This window comes from Zonotrichia leucophrys, chromosome 28, assembly GCF_028769735.1.
Source record: "Zonotrichia leucophrys gambelii isolate GWCS_2022_RI chromosome 28, RI_Zleu_2.0, whole genome shotgun sequence".
NCBI lineage: Eukaryota > Metazoa > Chordata > Aves > Passeriformes > Passerellidae > Zonotrichia > Zonotrichia leucophrys.
Window position 1 is genome coordinate 997,827 of NC_088197.1, and position 19,047 is coordinate 1,016,873.

Below are 19,047 nucleotides of genomic sequence, written 5' to 3' on the forward strand. Positions count from 1 at the left end.
CCCCAGCCCACCCTGCCGGGGAAGGGAGGGCACCGGGGCCCCCGGGGCTGGACGAGCCGGCCGGACCCACACCGGACAGCGCCGGCCCCGCTTTGGGCAGGGCCCCCGCCCGTTCCGCGGGGCGCTGCGGCTGTGCCAGGCCATGCCGTGCCGTGCCGTGCCATGCCGTGCCGTGCCAGGCGGTGCCGTGCCGGGCGGTGCTGTGCCGAGCCGTGCCGGGCGGTGTCGGGCGTTCCGCGCTCCTTGCCGAGCGGAGCAGTGCTGTGCCGAGCCATGCCGTGTGGCCGTGCCGTGCCGTGCCGACCCGAGCCGAGCCAAGCGTTCCGCCCCGTGCCCCCCCCGGGACCCCAGACCCGGCTCGGCCCCGGCTCCGGGCGGGGCTCGGGGGCGGCGCCGCGCGGGCGGGGGCGGCGGTGACGTCAGGCGCTGTCCGCGGTGCTGAGGGAAGATGGCGGCGCGCTAGAGCCGGGCGGCGGCCAGGGCCCCCCGCGCCCCCCGCGCCCCCCGGCACCCGCACCGCCGCCATGTCGCTGCTCTGCGTCGGAGGTACCGGGGCACGGGGCGCCGGGCGCGGGCCGGGCGGGGGGCGCGTCCCGCGCGGGGACGGAGCGGAGCCCGGGGCGGAGAGGGGGGAGCGCGGGCCCGGCGGGGCTGAGGGGAGCGCGGGCGGGAGGGGGCGGTGAGGCGGGGGGGCCGTGGGAACGGCTCCATTCAGCAGCGCCCGGCGCGTGGATTTATGAATGAACCGGCGGGGGCGCGCGCGCGGCGCGGGAGCCGGGAGCGGGGGTGGGGGAGGGGCGGGGGTGTGGGCGCGCCCTGCCCGCACAGGGATCCCCGGAACCCCCTGGGATCCCCCGGGATCCCCCGGAACCCCCCGGGATCCCCCCGAACGCTGGTCCTGACCCCAAACCCCCGCCGGGAGGGACGGGGCTCCCTCCGCGCCTCCCGCCGCCCCATGGGGCTCCTCCCGGGACCCTCCCGGGCTCCCCTCCCGCTGTGGGAAGGGGCTCCCCCCGGAACAACTCCCGGGCTTCCCCCATATCCTGCCAGCGCCGTGGGACGGGAGCTGCCCCCATAACTTCCCACTGCCGAGGAGGGAGGGGGCTCCCCTATAAACCCCCCCGGCTCCCTCCGTCGCCCTCCCCCGCCGTGGGGAGGGGGCTCCCCCCTTGCCGCCCACCCCAGCCTCTCCAGCTTGCCGCCCCCTCGGAGCCCCTGCCCTTCCCATCCTGCTCCCTTCGCGTCTCTTCCCACACCCCCCTCAAGCGCTGACCTCACCGTGCTCGTACACCCCCCCACCATCGCATGTCTCCCCATATACCCCCTACCCAGCCCCCCCCGGACCCCACCCCTCCCGCCTATCCTCAGGCACCCCCATCCTGCAGATGCAGCCCTCTGCATTCCCAACCACCCCCTCATCAAAAATAACCCATCTGTGCCCCCAACACCCCACATCCACTCCCACCCCCCCAATTACACCCTGAAGCAGCCCCGACCCCTAAAATCATCCATCCCCATTTATGTATCTCTACATTCTCTCAATCTCCCCAAAATCATCCATCCCTATCTATCTATCTATCTATCTATCTATCTATCTATCTATCTATCTATCTATCTATCTATGTCTACATTCTCACTCCCCCAAACAGACCCTATGCACCCCAAATCCCACACTGTGGGGATTGAACCCCTAAATGCCCCTCTCAGATTGCAGCCCGAGCCCCAGCCCCACCTCCTGCAGCCCCCTGTGCCCCTGCAGGTGTTGCCCAGCCTGGCATGGAGATGCTGGTGGGGGTCAGGGTACGACCTGGGGGTCTGGTGCTGTGTGCCCAGTTAGGGGAGCTGGTGCTGGTTTCCCATACTGGGATGTACTGGGGGACTGCACAGGTAGGGGATCCCTGCACCCAGCACACTGAGCCCTGCCCAATCCAGTGCCCAAATGAGTCCTGCAGGCTTGGCCTCAGCCTCGCTGCTCAGGGGACAGAAGTCGGGAGGGGTCCCTTTACCCCCTTCTCAAGGCCCTGTGACATCCTGGTGGGGACGGGGTAGCACTCGTGTGTCTTGGGGTCAGAGGATGGAGGTGGCAGAGTGACAGCTGGGACAAGGGGGGGCATGGAGTGTCTGGATTCCTGGATTCCCTCACCCCAGGTGAAATCTGGAGGAAATGGGGCTCTCTGGGTGCTGCCTGAGTTCATCACGATGGAGGCTGAGCCCCTTCCACCCCCCTGACGTGTCCTTGTCCCTGAGGTGCTGTCACAGCCCCCTCTCTGGTGGCAGTGCCACAGCTGGCATGCCCCTGTGTGCCCCCCCAGCCAGCCCCAGATTTCAGTACTCTCCTCTGGCAGGGGAAGTGCCTCTTTACTGCCACTTAAAGGACTGTCACATGCGGTGACACCCTCGCTGGCGCTGGGGGTGGCTGCTCAGAACAGCTCCGAGTGGGCTGGGGCTTCCCCCAGTGCCCGTCACCACTCGCTGCTCACGCTCCCCGGGCTATTTTGGGGGTCCCGGGGGCGGGGGTGCCACCCCAGAGCCTCCCCCGGCTTTCCCTGCCCCTCCTGGGGGATTTGTGCCAGGGGTGTCCCTGCGTGACAGGACTGGAGTGACCCGGGAGTGTGGGGTGACTGGGGACAGGAGGGGGTGTCTGGAGTGGCGGGAGGCAGACAGACAGATGGACAGGCGGGCGGACGGGCAGCTGGAGAGGCAGATGGAGAGACGGAGGGACAGATGGATGAAGGGGATGGGAGACGTGATCACGGAGGCTGAGGGGTGGGTGGGTGGAGGGACAGAGGGAGAGGAAGGACAGAGGGGTGGATGGAAGGACAGACGGGTGGGTGGACGGATGGAAGGATGGATGGAGGGGTGCATGGAGGGTTGGGTGATGGACAGACAGATGTATGGGGGATAGACATGGGGATGGGTGTGCGGAGAGACTGGTGAGTGGATGGAGAGTGGGGTGGGTGAACAGAGAGGGGAGGGGACAGAGAGACAGGTAAATGGACGGACAGAGGGATGGACACACAGGAGATGGACTAATGGTGGGAGTGGGTGGACAGATATGCAAATGGATGGACAGGCAGAAGGATGGGTGAGTGGAGAGACAGGAAAATGGACAGAGGGGTGGGTGGATGGACAGAAGGATGGGTGAATGGAGAGACAGGAAGGACAGAGGCGTGGGAGGATGGATAGAGGGGTGGGAGGATGGATGGACAGCAAGATGGATGGCAGATGGGTGGGTGGATGGCTGGAGCATGGATGGGTGGGTGGAGAGACTGGTAATGGACAGGCAGCAGGATGGATGTACAGAGGAATGCGTGGACAGGCAGAGGGAAGGACAGACAGACAGACAGGCCTGTTGGGGCATGCCAACAGCCCAGCCCAGTTTAATGCCAATCCCTGCCAGCTGCCTCCTGCCTCAATTTCCGCAGCTGTTCAACATCCCCTGAGAGGAGGGAGATCACCCCAGCCTGGGAGACCCCAGCTTGCTGATGCCACATGAGTGTCACACTGTCCTCAGCTCCTTGCCTGGGGACTCAGGTTTAGCCCCAGGGTGGCACCCCAGGACTCGCCACCCCTGTGCCAGCTTTGGGGACCCTTTGATGGGTGGGAGGGCAGCACATCCTGCAGATGGTGACAGCAGGACTTCTCCCTGGCAGGAGATGACAGCCAGGAAAGCCACGTGTTCCCTGGGTAATTGTTTGTTCCTGTCAGCTCGGGTATTTTTGGAGCTTTTCCTTCCTCTGCTCTCCCGTTCCTTTTTGGAAGCAGCAGCTGGTAAAGAATAGTGGGTGCCCCTGGACCCGGGGGAAGGGGGATCCCTGTCAGCCACAGGCAGGTTCTGGCTCCAAATGCTCTGTTAGAATAGAATAATATCAATTTATAATATGTAAAATAGAATGTATAAATACATTTATTTCATTTACATAATCATTACACACAGTGGTGCCAGCCATCCCCAGACAGCCCCCAGGCTCCCAGCCTGGTGTCACTCGAGGATCTTTGGGATCCTGGAGCTTTGTGCCAACCCCCCAAGTGTGAATTCCCCATCTCTGTGGTTCCCTGGGAACATGGCTGCCAGTGGCGTCTCTGCTGACCTTCCTTGGGGCACAGAGCCACCCAGCGTGTCACCCTTTCTGTGGCACAGGGCAGGCAGCCGGGTTGGAGGCTCCCCAGTTGTTTCCGAGGTGCTGCTTTCCCTTGCCTCAGTTTCCCCGAGGTTTCTGGTGCCTCCTGCCAGCCCAGCCAGGCACGTGGCGCTGGCGGCAGCCCCGCGTCCCCTCCGGCGCTGGTGGCGGCTGATAAGCGGTGGCGAGTGGCACGTCTCCGAAATCAAATTACCTTTGATGTCGCCAGGGCTATTTTCATCCCTGCTCGGTCACGTTGGTCCTGCACCCGCTGGCACCCGCGTCACTTACGCGTTCTCCCGGTGCTGTGTCATTCCCTCCCCGCCCGGTCCCCTCCCCACAGCCCCGCGGACACCCCCGGGCATTGGCGGCGTCGGTACCGGCTGTGCCCGGCCCCCTCTGCCCCCCCAGTGCAGCCACAGGCTGGGGACCGACCCCCCCCACAACGGGATAAAGCTGGGGGTGTCAGCCAGAACTGGGGGGGTTCCCGTGGATCAGATCAGATCCCGTGGAGCAGGATCCGAGGGCTCCCTGCACCCCCAACGGGCACGATGGGAACCAGCCCCACAGTGCCCCCATGGGGGGGACAGGGCTGGGGTGCAATGGGGGTGTTTTGGGGCTGTATAGGGTTTGGGGGGCATCTCCTCCACCCCTGGGGCTGTTTTGGCTCAGGGAGGGTTACAAGCACCACTCACCCGGTTTTCTTCGGGAAATGTGGGTCAGTGGTTTGGGGGAGCCTTAATTAACCCTGGTCCTGCTGGGCTGGTGCCACCCAGATGGGACTCCAATGAGGAACAGCATCCCCCAGACCACAGGTTTTCCTCTGGACATGGATGGTAACATCTTCTGTTTCTCCAAATAAATCCCAAGTCAAAAGTGTGGGGTCAGGGGGGGTAACACCCCCTCAGCAGAGGAGGGCTGGTCCTTTGGGGTTGCAAGCTATCACACAGTAGCAGGTTTTTGGGGGAGCAATTTCTCCCCTCTGATTCCCACCTCCATCTCATATCTGATCCCTCACCCTCATTTGGCATGGAGGATCCCAGCACTTTTCCCACCTGGCAGCTGGAGGGGCGTGGGGGGTCAACCAGGACTGGGGTCCTCCCACCCCCCTGACACTCTGGTGGGGATCCCCAGCCTTTTCCCGGGCTCTCAGCCTGATTTTCTTCCTTCCCTTTGTCCCCACAGTTAAAAAGGCCAAGTATGATGGGCCCCAAGGTAAGTGAGACCCCACCTGAGGGGAGAGGGTGGGGGGCTCTTGGGCTGCTTGGGTGTGGCAGGATCAGAGGAGGGGCTGGGGAAGGGGGTCGAGGGTCCCTTAGCTCTGGAGGCATCAGCTGGGGACATACACACACAAATGGGGGTGCCCTGGACAGAGGGGGTGGCTCACATCCTCCCAGCCCTGGCAGATGCAGGATCCCTCCTGGGACTGGGGTGCTGAGGGAAGTGTGTGGGGTGGCAGGAGGCAGTGTCGGGGAGTGGGGACACACTGGGGGTCACTTCACCCTCTGCTTGTTCCCACAGAGAAGTTTAACACCTACGTGACCCTGAAGGTGCAAAATGTCAAGAGCACGACCATCGCAGTGCGGGGCAACTTGCCCTCCTGGGAGCAGGACTTCATGTTGTGAGTGTCCGTGGGTGTGCAGGGCTCCATGTTGTGAGTGTCCATGGGTGTGCAGGGCTCCATGTTGTGAGTGTCCATGGGTGTGCAGGGCTCCATGTTGTGAGTGTCCGTGGGTGTGCAGGGCTCCATGTTGTGAGTGTCCAGGGGTCCCCCGAGCTCCCCCATCCCTGCTGCTCCCCCCTGCCCCCATAAACAACACGGGGAGTCCCCCACTGCCCTGAGCCCAGATCTGAGGGGCTCACCTGAGTCCTGGCAGTCCCTGAGAGGACAGGTAGAAGCTGGGGTGGTCCCAGGAGGCTGCAGAGACCTGAGGGGGGTTAACTTCATGGGGGTAACCTGATCCCTTTCCTGTCCCCAGTGAGATCAATCGGCTGGACTTGGGCCTGACTGTGGAGGTGTGGAACAAGGGGCTCATCTGGGACACCATGGTGGGCACGGTGTGGATCCCCCTCCGGACCATCAGGCAGTCCAATGAGGTAGGAGGCAGGCACAGGCTCAGCCCCAAGGGACATGTGTCACCCCAGCTGTCCTTTGGGCCAGGCAGAGCCTTCCCCATCCTGCCTGGGGCCACACCCTGTGTGCTGGGGTTGTGGGGGAATGAAAGGGGGCTCTGGGAGCTTTCCTCACTCCATTTCTACCTGACAGGAGGGCCCTGGGGAATGGCTCACACTCGACTCCCAGGTCATCATGACAGACAACGAGATTTCAGGCACCAAGGATCCGACCTTCCATCGCATCCTCCTGGACACGCGCTTTGAGCTGCCGCTGGGTGGGTGCCCTGTCCCCATCCCCATCCCCAGGCTGTCCTTCCTTGCCCTCAGCCCCAGGGCTGCTCATGAGCTTTGGAGCTCAGGCTGAGGGTCTGATCCTCAGCCCCAAAAGCTTGAGGGCTGTTTTGGGGGGTCTGTGCACTAACTGGGGTCTTTGCCCTCACAGATATCCCTGAGGAGGAGGCCAGGTACTGGGCCAAGAAACTGGAGCAGCTCAACGCCATGCGGGACCAGGATGATGTGAGTGCTGCCAGGCCTGGGGTGAGGGGGCAGGGGCAGTGCTGCCAGCAGGAGCCCTCACCAGCCCCTCTCTCCCCAGTATGCCTTCCAGGAGGAGCAGGAAAAGCCTCTGCCTGTGCATGGCTCACAGTGCTGTAAGTGCTGCCCTGTCCCTGCCCCGCTGGGGGACACCCACACCCTCCTTTCCCACACCGAGGAGTTTTAGGGGGTGTACTCCACATCTGCTTTGGGCATTGGATCCCAACCCAAGTGGGGTTGAACTTCACCCCATACCCAGTTCCCATCCCCATTCCTGTTGTCCTTCCTGTGTTTGCCAGTGTTTCTCTGCTGTCTCCCAGCTCCACAGTGGCTGAGCCTTCCTGTGTGTGGAGGGGAGCAATAGGAGCAATGGGGCTGATGAGAGCAGTTCCACTGGGGCAAGGGACAGCAGGCTGGTGTTGGGGGCTGCTGGATGGGGGCCCTGCAGAGGCATTTGGGGTGCCAGCTCAGTTTGTCCCAGCACATGCCTCAGTTCCCCTTCTATAACCACCCCAGGGGCATGCATGGTTCAGTGCCCCTGTGCTCAGCCCCAGGCCCCGTCCCCTGTCAGTGCCACCATGCCTGGCCATAGCATTGTCCCCAGCCTGGGTCAGTGGCACCATGCCCCCACAGGCACTGTCTCCAGTCCAGCTTGGTGTTGTCATGTTCAGTGCCCCATCCTGGATGCTGTCCCCAGGGCAGTGTCCCCAGCCCAGTGTGCCCTCTGGGGAGATGCTGGTTCCTCCCAACCAGCTGCCTCCATCTTTATTGTCTCTGCCCCTTTCTTTGTAGGCAACTGGAATTATTTTGGCTGGGGAGAACAGCAGAGTAAGTATCCTGCCCACTCCTCTCTTCCCAGCCTGGGGGTCCCCAGCACATCCCTCTTTGCCTGGCCCAGGGCTCAGAGGACCTGGAGCTTGGGTCTAGCCTGTGGCCTTGTGCCACGACTCTGTACTGGGTGAGAACAGTGTCACCAAGTGCCCTGTCCTGGGCAGGGCTGTCCCCATGGGCTGGTGGGGACATGGCACCATGGGGCTCTGTGCCCTTGGGGGTCCCAGTGGCAATGAGCAGCTCGAGCTGGAATATTGGTGGGGCAGAGGGAGGGTCCTTTCCCCCATCCTCTTCCTCCTTCTGTATGTCCCAAATTCCCCCTCCACCTTCCCCTCATCCCGCCAAACCCTTCCTGTGCTGACAACGTCAGCTCGCCCCTCATCCTGCGCTGGGCCCACCTCCCCAGCATGGTGGGGACACAGTGGTGGCACTAAAGGGCCAGATTTGGGCCATCCCCTGCCCTGCTCACTGTGGCCCCCTGCAGATGATGACCCTGACAGTACCGTGGATGACCGGGACAGTGACTACCGCAGCGAGACCAGCAACAGCATCCCCCCACCCTACTACACCACGTCCCAGCCCAACGCCTCCGTGCACCAGTACCCCATGAGGCACCAGCAGCAGAGCTCCCGCGACTCCTACACCGACTCCATGCAGAGCTACGAGATGGACTACTCGGACCAGGCTCCCATCAGGTACAGTGGCCACAGCCAGCTCACCCTGGGACCGGCTCTCAACCTCCCCCACAGGTGACAGAGGCCAGCGGGTCCCCAGGGGGACGCCAGGGATGGCGCTCCCAGTGACAGAGGGAAGGATGAGGTGAGGAAGAGTGGGGTGGTGCTGGCTCCATCCAAGCCTTCCCTTCTCACTGGGAAGTTTTCAAACTCTTTTGGGTCACTGCCCTCCTCTGTCCTCACTGGGCTTGGGGCCCCCCACCCCTGGCTGTCCCTGCTGGGAGCTGGGCAGTGCAGCGAGAGCAGGTTGGGGACACAGACTCTGGTGGCAGAGCCCAACCCGAAGTGCCAGCCCCATCCAGGTGGACAGAGCCTCCCTGCCAGAGTCCCCACGGCAGCAGGGGGTGGCGGGTGGCGGTGGGACCTTGCTGACCATGTTCCTCTCCTCCCCTGGCAGACGCTATGGTAGCGTAGACTCTGCCGCAATCGGGCGCAGCGACGCTGAGTCCGGTTCTGAGTCGAGCAGGCGGACCAGCCGCCAGCCTTCCCTTGAGAGCAGGCGGTCCCTAGACCTGTCGGATAGGTGGGTCCCTACCTGTGCGTGTGCCGTGTGCCGTCGCAGAGTGCTGTGCTCGGTCCTTGCAGCCATGGTGAGGCCAACACCAGTCCTGGCAAGGGCGGCCTTGTGCCACCCTCCCCGCCCCGAATCAGCCTCCTGCAGGGACAGCTTTGGGGTGCTCCAGGTGTCCCCCCAGCCCCTCTTGCTGCTGCACTCCAGTTCATGGGGTGACATCCCGGCATCCTGGTCCCGCTTGCTGGCACTGTGACTGCCTGGCAGCGCTGCTGCCTGTTCCTTGTCGTGTCAGCGGGTGTGGGACTGGGCCCTTGGGGACTCAAATGCCACTCCCTGTTCCTGGTCACCTGCCAGAGTGTCCCTGTCTGGGCAAAAGCTTCATGCAGTGATTTGGGATCCTGCCATGTGCCAAGAGCGCCTCTCCCAGCTCTGGCCAGGATCAGGATGGGGAGGTGTGGGGTTTCCAGGTGTGAGCTGTGTCTCCTGCATCCCTGTGCCCCAAGTGCTCCTTCCCAAGGTACCTGGATGATGCCAGTACCCCTCCCAGCTGGGACCAGCCTGAGCCATCCCCCAGCACTCTCTTCCCTGCGGTGTCCCCTGGCTTCCCCAGCCTGGCTCAACCACTCTGGGCTCTGCCCAGCCCAGCCCCTCACCTTTGTCCCCTCACACACCCCCTGAGCCCTGGCTGCCAGTGCTGGAGACGTGGTGTCGGCCTCTTCCTCGGCATGTCCCTGTCCTGTCTGCATGTCTGCTTCTGTCAGCCTGTCCCCACGGAGCCACGGGGCTGCCCTGTCCCCGGCAGCCTCCCGGGCCCCTGTGGGCCTCCCAGCGCAGGCAGCTGTGAGAGAAGGGGGCTGGGGGGGCAGATGGGGTGGGGGAAGGCGTCTGGCCTGGCATCAAGGGCAGAGAGGGGCCCCCAGGTAGGGATGGTGTCAAGGGGAGTGAGGGGGTTGAGGGGGTGCCCTGGGGTGGGGTGCCTGGGAGGGCTGTGCAGAGCACGGGTGACAGATCTGTGTGTCAGGGGCAGGACAGGGTGTCTGGCAGCAACAGGAGGCAGGATCTGGCACCCCCGGCTGGGGTGAGCCCAGGAGACAGACACTGTCAGCCCATCCCCACTGTCAGCCCAGGCACGGGCAGGGGGCTCAGAGTGCCCCTCCTGGGGGGCTGGTTCAGCCGATGGAGTCTCCTGGTTCTGTGCCTTCGGCTCCCGATGGGAGCTGCACATCCTCCCGGCCCTGGGGCAGGGCCTGGGGCTCTGCCTGGGTGCCACGGACCCACGGGAGCCCTGTCCTTGTGTCCCCTCGGCCCCCAGCCCCACAGGCAGCAGCCGCTACGCCTCGTCGGCCGAGCTGAGCCAGGGCAGCTCCCAGCTGAGCGAGGACTTCGAGAACGAGAGCCTGCGGGACTCGGAGCTGGACGAGAGGGACGGCGACTCCTACCACTCCTGCCACAGCTCCGTCAGCTACCGCAAGGACTCCCCCCGCTGGGAGGAGGAGGATGATGATGATCTCTACCTGGAGGAAGAGGAGGAAGAGTTCATTGAGGACTACAGTGAGACTGAGGAAGGCTACCCCAAGGAAGAGGAGTTGGAAGAGGAGGAGGAGGAGGAGCTGCGGGAGCAGGACACCTATGAACCCTCTGAGCATGAAACGTACCCACCACCACAGAAACCCCTGCCACAGCAGCCACAGCAGCAGCAGCAGCAGCAGCAACAGGTCCTGCAGCAACAGCAGCAGCAGCAGCAGCAGCAGCAGCAGCAAGCTCAGCTGGTCCCACAGCAGAAACCTCAGCAGCAGGAAAGGAAGGAAGAGAGGAAGGAGGAGAGGAAAGAGGAGAGGAAGGAGGAGAAGGACACCTCTGCTCCCCAGGAAGCCCCTGAGGCCCTCCAGGCCCAGCGGGCAGAGGAGGAAGTTCCCCTGCAAGAGGCAGCCCCGGAGACTGAGCCCCCAAAACCAGCTGAGAGGTAGGAGGGGAAGCTGTGGTGTCCCTGGGATGGCACTGTGCCTGCAGGCACTGAGGATGCTCTGGAGGTGGCTCAGGGATGGTGCTGGTGCTTGGCACAGGAGCAGGGACCTTCTGCTGTGTCTGGAGCTTTTCCAGGTGCCTGAGCCACCGAGGTGGGGGAAGCCCCCCTTGTGCCACCCAGGCAAGAGCCAGCACCCCGGGCACACTGCCTGGGCCCAGCCACCCCCTGTGCTGGGCAGGGCTCAAGGTGTTCAGGAACCTGCTGGGGCTGCAGGTTTATAACCTGGGACAAGCATGGGGCTGGGGGAATGGGATCTCAGGGCTGTGATTCCTCTCCTCTGGCACAGGCTCTTGGCACCCTGGTGGAGCTTGGTCAGAGGAGGAGATTTCCTTTACAGAAGTCAGTCCTCTCCCTAGGCCTGGTAGAAGCTCATCCATGGCCTCCTGTGCTGTACAAGTGAATTAATTGGTGGTCAGGTTCCTGGTGCAGCATGTGAATAATTCATGTCTTGGGGACAGATTATTCAAATATCATTATTGATCATTTCCATTTTCAGTGAGTGTCACTGCTCTGTGCAGAGGTGAACTGCTGTGATGGGCTTTTTCAGCTTTTTATTTAGTTTAAATTACACACCAGGAATGGAGAATCTCAAATTTAAACCAATGTGTAATGAGCTGGTTTTAAAAAACCTGGATATTTAGGCCCAAGACCTAGCAGGAACCTGAGGGCTAAATATCCAGGTTTTTCCTGCAGTACCCACTGGGCAGGGGACTTAGGGGTCCTGTGCTAGGATTTGGGCACTGTGGATTAGTGCTGGGGACCATGGATTGTGCTGAGAACCCCAGATTGTGTTGGGACCCCCATATTAGTGCTGAGGGCCTCAAATTAGCACTGATGAGCCCAAATTATCTTTTGGGACCCCCAGAGTAGCACTGGGGACTGTGGATTACTGCTGAGAACCACAGGTTAATGCTGAGGATCCCAGGTTTGCTCTGAGGATCCCAGATTAGCACATACAGAGCCCCTAGGTTCATCTCCTGAGTGCCCATGGCCTCTTCCCAGAGCAGTTCTGGGTTCCTCCCTCCCTGTTGCATCACACCAGGCTCTCCAGGACACTGGTATGTTTGGAGCATTTCTTTGCTTTTCTTCCATTGTCTTGATTTTGTAGGAGAGGAGAACAAACCCCACAGTACCCAGCATGTCCAGGCAGACACCTTTCCCTGGGCTTGGAACCACGGGGTGTTGGGTGCTCTTTACCCAGGGAGGTGGCCAGAGGACATTGTGGGGGCAATGGGGACAAAGGGTGTTTAATTCACATGCTGGTGTCACCAGCTGTGCCCTCTGTGTCACCTGGGTGCCCAGGGCAGGGTCTCCTGAGGGTGGGGAAGCTTCTGGCTTCTCCCCAGTGCTCTGCCCTGGTTGTGGCTGCCCTTTGCAGCGGGACCTGCTGCCTTTTCAGTCCTTCCTGGTACCAGGAGCCAGTTTTGCCATGGCCACGCTGTCTCAAGGCACATCAGGATCCCCCAGTTGCAGCCTCAGACCTGCTGGGGGTGTGGGGGCTGCTCCTGGTGCTGTGCTGGGAGGTGACAGGGGATGTGTGTGCTTGCAGGGAGCCGGCAGAGGAGGAGGTGCAGGACCCCAAAGCACGAGCCAAAGCCAACTGGCTGAGAGCCTTCAATAAGGTCTGCATGCAGCTGCAGGAGGTGAGGACCCCTGGCCAGTGCCACGGCTCAGGGCTGGGGGCACAGCCCCTTTCCACACCTGGGCAGCTCCCAGGGACATCCACAGACTCGGTGGTGCCAACAGTGGTGCCCAGAACCCCACTGGCACCAAGTGGGCTGCCCCAGAGGGGCCGGGAGTGCTGAGGATCCCCCGTGTGTGCTGCATGCGTGTGCTGGTGCGTCATCCCAGGCCCTCTCCCCTCTGTTGAGTTGACAATATTTTGTTTTGTTTTTAGACTCCATCCTCCATCTTTTCTTTTTGTTTTGGCTCTGGATTCGCTCCCTGGGGTCTTGGTCCCTCTCCCCACCGCTTCTCTTTTCAGTTGTCCACCACCATGGCCCTTGCACCCGCGTCTCCCCTCCCTGCAGGGAAGGGGTGTAGCCTGCCTGCAGGTAAGCATGTGCACCTGGAACCTCCCAGCCCTGTGTGTGCCTTCCCTGTGTGTGTGTGTGTGTGTGTGTGTGCTCAGGGATTGCCCATGAAGGAGGGTAATGGTGTCTCTCTGCCCGTCTCCTCCAAAATAATCCCCTGCCTGCAGGGGTGGCTGGCACTGCTGGATGATCCCTGCACACACACCCTCTTCCATGTGCTCTGGCTTTTCCCTGCTCTTCTTTCCAACTGCTGTGGGTCCCTGAGGACCTGCTGAGCTTTTGTGGTGTTTCTTCACTCCCCCAAGCCCTGAATTTTCACACAGTGTAGCCATGCCCCCTGCTTTGCCACCCTCATCCCCTTTGCTGAGCCCACCCACTTGCTCACCCGGCTCAGCCTCCTGAAGAGATTTATTCCCAGTGCTGGGAAGAGCCCCCTTGGTTTTGGAGCACACCTTTCTCTGCCCACCCTGCTCATTCTGTGAGCATTCACTGCCCTGGGGGGCTGTCCCCACGCTGGTGGCTCTTGCTGTGCCCTCACACTGTCCCTTGTTTTCCAGGCCCGCGGGGAAGGTGATGGAGAAAAATCCCTGTGGTTCAAAGGCGGGTGAGTACAAGGGGAAGCTGGGTACACTCTGCCCCCCTTCCTCATTAGGATGTGATTAATGAGCTTGTGTGGGGAAGGATTGCCAGGCTGTGGGCATTCAGGGAGGCCAGTCTTTTGGAGCTGGATTTTGGGGCTGGTCAGTGCTTTTGGAGCAGCCAGCAGTCAGGACATTGCTCTGTGACCCCAAGAGCTGCTGCTGAGGGGGAGAGCGAGGGGGTGAGTGGAGATGGGGACGAGGAGGGGTGGCAACTCCTGCTTCCCCCATGGAGTGGTGTCATGGGGAATGCAGAGCCTCTCACCTGGACGGGCTGGAGCTCCCAGTCCTGTCTTGCCCTCGCAGACAGCCCTGCCATGGACCTGGGCAGAGCCTGGTAGGTTGCCTGAGAACCCTCAGATCACTCCAGGGGTTTCTTTCCAGCAGGGCTGTGAAGTTCCATTCCTGCCTTGGGTTCCCTTGCAGCAAAACCTGAGGCTCACCTGCTCAGTGCTCCCTTTTGGGGTCCCAGAGAGAACCCCAGCTCTCCAGCCTCACACTGCAAAGCCAAAGCTGACTAAGCCAAATGGGCAGTTTTTCTCCTGGGTTTCACTTCATGGTTAAGCTCCATGTGGGGAAAAATCACAGTTTTTTACCAAAATCCCTTTCCCCTTAGTTTTTAGTTCAGTGATCCCTACCCTGGCTGGGGTGGTGGTGGGGATGGGGATCCCATGGGTGGGTCCCTGGCCACTCAGGGGTGCTTTGCAGTCATATTCACCAAATCCTAGATATTGAGAAGAAATCCTTCCCTGTGAGGGTGCTGAGGCCCTGGCACAGATTGTTCAGAGCAGCTGTGGCTGCCCCGTCCCTGGAAGCATCCAAGGCCAGGTTGGCAACCTGATCTAGTGGAAAGTGTCCCTGCCCTCAGCAGGGCATGGAACGAGATGGGCTTCAAGGTCCCTTCCAACTCAAACCATGGTTCTCTGAATGCTGAGTGACCGTGGGCAACAGCAGGGGGCCCCTTCATGCCTCAGTTTCCCCCTGCCCGCTGACTCTCCTCTCTCTTGCAGGCCTGGTGGCGGGCTGATCATTATAGACAGCATGCCGGACATTCGCAAGCGAAAACCCATCCCCCTAGTTAGCGATTTGGTGAGGTTCCTCCCAAGGCACGCCCCCACAGCTGCCAGCTTCGCTCCTGCTGCCCCACCGGACTGCGCCCCGCTCCCCAGCTGCCTCTAACATGGCTTGTGTTCTCTGTTTTCTTTCCTGTGGCCTGGCTGGGCCTTCCCTGCGGCAGGGGGGCGGCTGTAAGGTTTCTGCGCTGCATTAACAGCATGCCCGACATTAAGCCTGGACGCAAATCTCTCCCTCTAGTCAGCGATCTGGTGAGCGCGGTGCGAGGGGTTAAAGAGACAGCGCCCTGGGGCTGCCGCCAGCCCCTGCCCCCAGCCCTGCCAAAGGGGGCGTCCCGCACTGCCCGGGGGGCTCCTGGCCCTCCCTGCAGTGGGGAGCTGGGCTCTCCCTACCCGAGGGTGCTTCTCTTTAACGGAGCTCTGGTCCCTACCCCAAGCATCAGCCTAAGGTTTCCCAGGGCTAAATCTGGTTTCCCAATTCTTTTACTGGTGCTGTATCCCTGGTCCCTTTGTGTCCCAGCTGCCGTGCCAAGCTGTCCCTGCAGCTTGGGCCACACTGGTGCTGGACAGACAGACCGACCCCGGTACCAGGGGAGGGCTGGCAATGGCTTTTCCAAGCTGCCCAGACCCTGTGCTCCTGTCCCCACTGTCCCATGTAAGGGGCTGGAGACCCCCAGTGTATGGGCCCCCCATGATGGGGTCTCCTCCAGTCCCTGGGTTCAATTGCACAGAGTCACTCTGCTGGTCCCCTCCCACTCCTGGTGACAAGAGACAGCAATTTTGGAAACAAAGACACCCTGTCCCCAAGAATTAGGTGCCCTTCCCCTCCTTCCCCTCTCTTTACACCTTGTCATCTCCACTGTGTGCCCTCCCTGGGGTGCCACCCTCCTGTTCCCAACCTGTGTCCCCACATTCCCCCACCCCCTTGCTGTGCCCAACTTGGTGCCCCACCCCAGCCCTCTTGGGCAGCTGCTGATGCTTCTGCACTGTGCTGTGTTGGTGTTTTGGGGGTGGGGGGTGATGGGGTGGGCAGTGTGTGGGGTTTGGGGGTCTGCTGCCTTTCCCTGCTGGGATTTGCAGGCTGCAGCCAGTGCTGTGGTTTGGGGACACAGTGCCCCCACCACAGACTGCTCAGTGCTGGATGAGGGGTGTTCCCCCAATTCCCACTGGTTCTGGCAGGGAAGGGGCTCTCCTGGGAAGGGTTTGCACTAATGGCTTCTTATTCCCCCCTCGCTGGCCCTGGCTGCCCACAGGCCATGGTAAGTGCCCCCCACCCCATCTCCCCAGGGGTCTCAGACACGTGGGGAGAGGCTCTGCCCCACTGGAGCTGAACTGGGAATGTCACAGGCTGCTGAACTGGGAATGTCACAGGCTGCTGCCCTGGTTCCTGTCCCACTGCACAGCAATGGGGGCCGGGCTGTCCCCACTGCCCCCCATGCAGCCAGGACCCTTCCCTGTCTGGGTTTGGGGTCTGTCCTGGCTGTTTCACAGCTCTGGGGCTGTAGGAGGGAGCTCTCATGGTCTGCTGGATCTGGGAACTCTCTTTCTTTCCCACAGTCCCTGGTCCAGTCCAGGAAAGCGGGAATCACATCCGCGCTGGCCTCGAGCACCTTGAACAATGAGGAGCTGGTAGGTGCTGGGGTGGGCTGGGCTGGGGATGGTGGGGAGGGGGAAACTGGGCCTGGGGGGCTGGGCCAGCAGTGGAGGTGCAGAGTCTGTGCCCCACCAGCACCCTCTGGTGATTCTTGAGCATCCAGGATGCTCATGGCAGCACCTGGGGATAGAATCATGGGATCATTAGGGTTGGAAAGGACCAAAGGATCATCAAGTCTGACTGTCAGCCCAGCAGCACCACCATGAAATCAGTGTCCCCAAGTGCATCCTCTGCCCTGCTTCAGCGTTTCTCCCCCTCTCTCCCCTGTCCCTGCACAGAAAAACCATGTTTACAAGAAGACCCTGCAAGCCTTAGTGTACCCCATCTCCTGCACAACGCCCCACAACTTCGAGGTGTGGACGGCCACCACGCCCACGTACTGCTACGAGTGTGAGGGGCTGCTGTGGGGCATTGCCCGCCAGGGCATGCGCTGCGCCGAGTGCGGCGTCAAGTGCCACGAGAAGTGCCAGGACCTGCTCAACGCCGACTGCCTGCAGAGTAAGGACCTGGGGCCCACAGCCTTGTCCCTTCTCCCTTGTCCCTTCTCCCTTGTCCCTTCTCACCTTGCAGAGGGAGGAGGGAGCAACCCAGAGACTCCGCTCCTGACTTGGGCATGGGAGAAATGGTGGGCAGAGCAGACTCATCCTGGGCAGGGGGTAGAACCCTTCAGGTTTGGATTAATTCATGCATGGAATTGTAGAATTGTGGAATTGTTAACGCTGGAAAGGACCTTTAAGATTATCAGCAACCTTTAAGATTATGAGCAACCATCATCTCAGCACCCTTGTGGTCACCACTAAACAGTGTCCTCAAGTGCCACAGCCACATGTTTTTTGCACACTTCGAGGGGTGACTCCACCACTGTCTGGGCAGCCTGGCCCAGGGCTGGACAGCACTTCTGGGGAAGAAGTTTCCTCTGATACCCAACATAAACCTTCCCTGGTTGAGGCCATTTCCTCCTGTCCTTGTCCCCAAGCCCACCATGCCAACCTATGAGATCTCTTGTCTCTCTCCTGGGCAGCAGCAGCCCCCCAGCCCATCTCACCCATGCCTGTCCTCTCCCAGGAGCAGCAGAGAAGAGCTCCAAGCATGGGGCAGAGGACCGGACCCAGAACATCATCATGGTGCTCAAGGACCGCATGAAGATCCGGGAGCGCAACAAACCAGAGATATTTGAGCTGATCCAGGAGGTGTTTGGGGTCAACAAGACCACGCACACACAGCAGATGAAGGCAGTCAAGCAGAGTGTCCTGGATGGCACCTCCAAATGGTCAGCCAAGATCAGCATCACAGGTAGGCAGCCTGTCAGCCTTGGGGACTGTGGGAATGTCCCCACTGCCCAACCCCTCATTCTGCCAGGCAGCTTCAGCCCCTGGGGGGACACAGGTGCCTGTTTCAGGGATTTTCGTGTGGCTGTGGCACTGACTTCTCTCTGTCTGTTCTCTCTGCTGCAGTGGTGTGTGCCCAGGGCCTGCAAGCAAAGGATAAGACAGGTTCCAGTGACCCCTATGTCACTGTCCAGGTTGGAAAGACCAAAAAAAGGACTAAAACTATCTACGGCAACCTCAACCCAGTCTGGGAGGAGAATTTCCATTTGTAAGTTCACCCCCAATCTCCCCATTCCCCTCCCTGACCACTCGTGCCAGGCTGTGCTGGCTCTTGCCATGTCCCAGTAGGGTGGGGGGAGCCAGCTGGGCCTCATCCTGCCCCCACTGAGGTGCTGGGGTCCCTTGGGGTTCTGTTTTGTGCCATGAGGGTGTGACTCCAGGGGCTGCCTGGGTGTGGCACAGAGCTGCTGGGAGGGGATTGGTGCCCCCACATCTGCTCTCTTCCCCAGTTCCTGCTCCGTGCTAGTCCCTTTTGTTTAGGGAAGCAGTGATGGGGAGTAGCTGGGAAGGTTTCACTGCTCATGGTGGGGCCTTTGTCACCTCTGCAGCGAGTGCCACAACTCCTCTGACCGCATCAAGGTCCGTGTGTGGGATGAGGATGATGACATCAAGTCCCGCGTCAAGCAGCGCTTCAAGAGGGAATCCGACGACTTCCTGGGCCAGACCATCATCGAGGTCCGGACCCTGAGTGGGGAGATGGACGTCTGGTACAACCTTGGTGAGCAGCACAGCCTGGGTCCCTGGCCTGGCCTCAGGGAGTGCCATGTCCTGCTCAGCCTGGGACCCTGGCCTGGGATCAGGGAGTGCCATGTCCTGCTCAGCCTGGGACCCCTGCCTTGGGCTCCAAGGGGGAAGTGCTGCCAGCCATAGGCTGAAGGCTATTGCAGCAGGGTCTGCTCTTAGAAACGTTTTATATCAAAAGCCATCAGGATAAAGTGTTCTCCCAGAGTCATTTTCAGAACCCTCTGCCCAGGAGGTTCTAGAGCACCAGCCTCCTGCAGAAGGGAAACTGAGGCATAGAAAGGCCATGTCTCTAGCATCTGGAAATGTGGCCAAATCACAACGCCATCATGGCTGCACACCGTGCTGGGTGTCCCCTCATCCCTGGCCCTGTGCCACAGCACTGTGCCCCTCTTTGGGGCTGGCAGTGAGCAGGGTTGCCCCAGGGAAGCCTCACACCCTTCCCTCTCCCTGCACCCACAGACAAGCGCACAGACAAGTCTGCAGTGTCAGGAGCCATCCGGCTGCACATCAGCGTGGAGATCAAGGGCGAGGAGAAGGTGGCTCCCTACCATGTCCAGTACACCTGCCTGCATGAGGTGAGCAGCCCAGACAGGCACAGGGGGCACAGCCCCCTCCCCAGCAGTGCCCCCCTGCCACCACCTG

General features: G+C 61.3%; 1 protein-coding gene across 10 annotated transcripts in view; it reads left to right on the plus strand.

Moving 5' to 3' along the window:
* Positions 1–412: 412 nt before the first annotated feature.
* UNC13A (unc-13 homolog A) overlaps positions 413–19,047 on the plus strand; it is a 36,864-nt gene continuing 18,229 nt past the window's right edge. For 5 of the 10 annotated variants that reach the window (XM_064734577.1, XM_064734579.1, XM_064734578.1 and 2 more), the window contains exons 1-20: positions 415–546; positions 5,307–5,336; positions 5,643–5,742; positions 6,101–6,218; positions 6,388–6,511; positions 6,679–6,752; positions 6,832–6,886; positions 7,563–7,598; positions 8,086–8,296; positions 8,733–8,858; positions 10,162–10,812; positions 12,425–12,518; positions 13,466–13,512; positions 14,557–14,635; positions 16,177–16,248; positions 16,552–16,771; positions 17,339–17,566; positions 17,728–17,869; positions 18,210–18,379; positions 18,865–18,980. In XM_064734577.1, coding sequence (XP_064590647.1) covers positions 525–546; positions 5,307–5,336; positions 5,643–5,742; positions 6,101–6,218; positions 6,388–6,511; positions 6,679–6,752; positions 6,832–6,886; positions 7,563–7,598; positions 8,086–8,296; positions 8,733–8,858; positions 10,162–10,812; positions 12,425–12,518; positions 13,466–13,512; positions 14,557–14,635; positions 16,177–16,248; positions 16,552–16,771; positions 17,339–17,566; positions 17,728–17,869; positions 18,210–18,379; positions 18,865–18,980 — 2,715 coding nt within the window. In that variant the 5' untranslated portion in view covers positions 415–524. Of the gene's footprint in view, positions 547–5,306; positions 5,337–5,642; positions 5,743–6,100; positions 6,219–6,387; positions 6,512–6,678; positions 6,753–6,831; positions 6,887–7,562; positions 7,599–8,085; positions 8,297–8,732; positions 8,859–10,161; positions 10,813–12,424; positions 12,519–13,465; positions 13,513–14,556; positions 14,636–16,176; positions 16,249–16,551; positions 16,772–17,338; positions 17,567–17,727; positions 17,870–18,209; positions 18,380–18,864; positions 18,981–19,047 lie in introns of all 10 variants that reach the window. The other 5 variants (XM_064734581.1, XM_064734585.1, XM_064734587.1 and 2 more) reach the window with 2 other exon arrangements.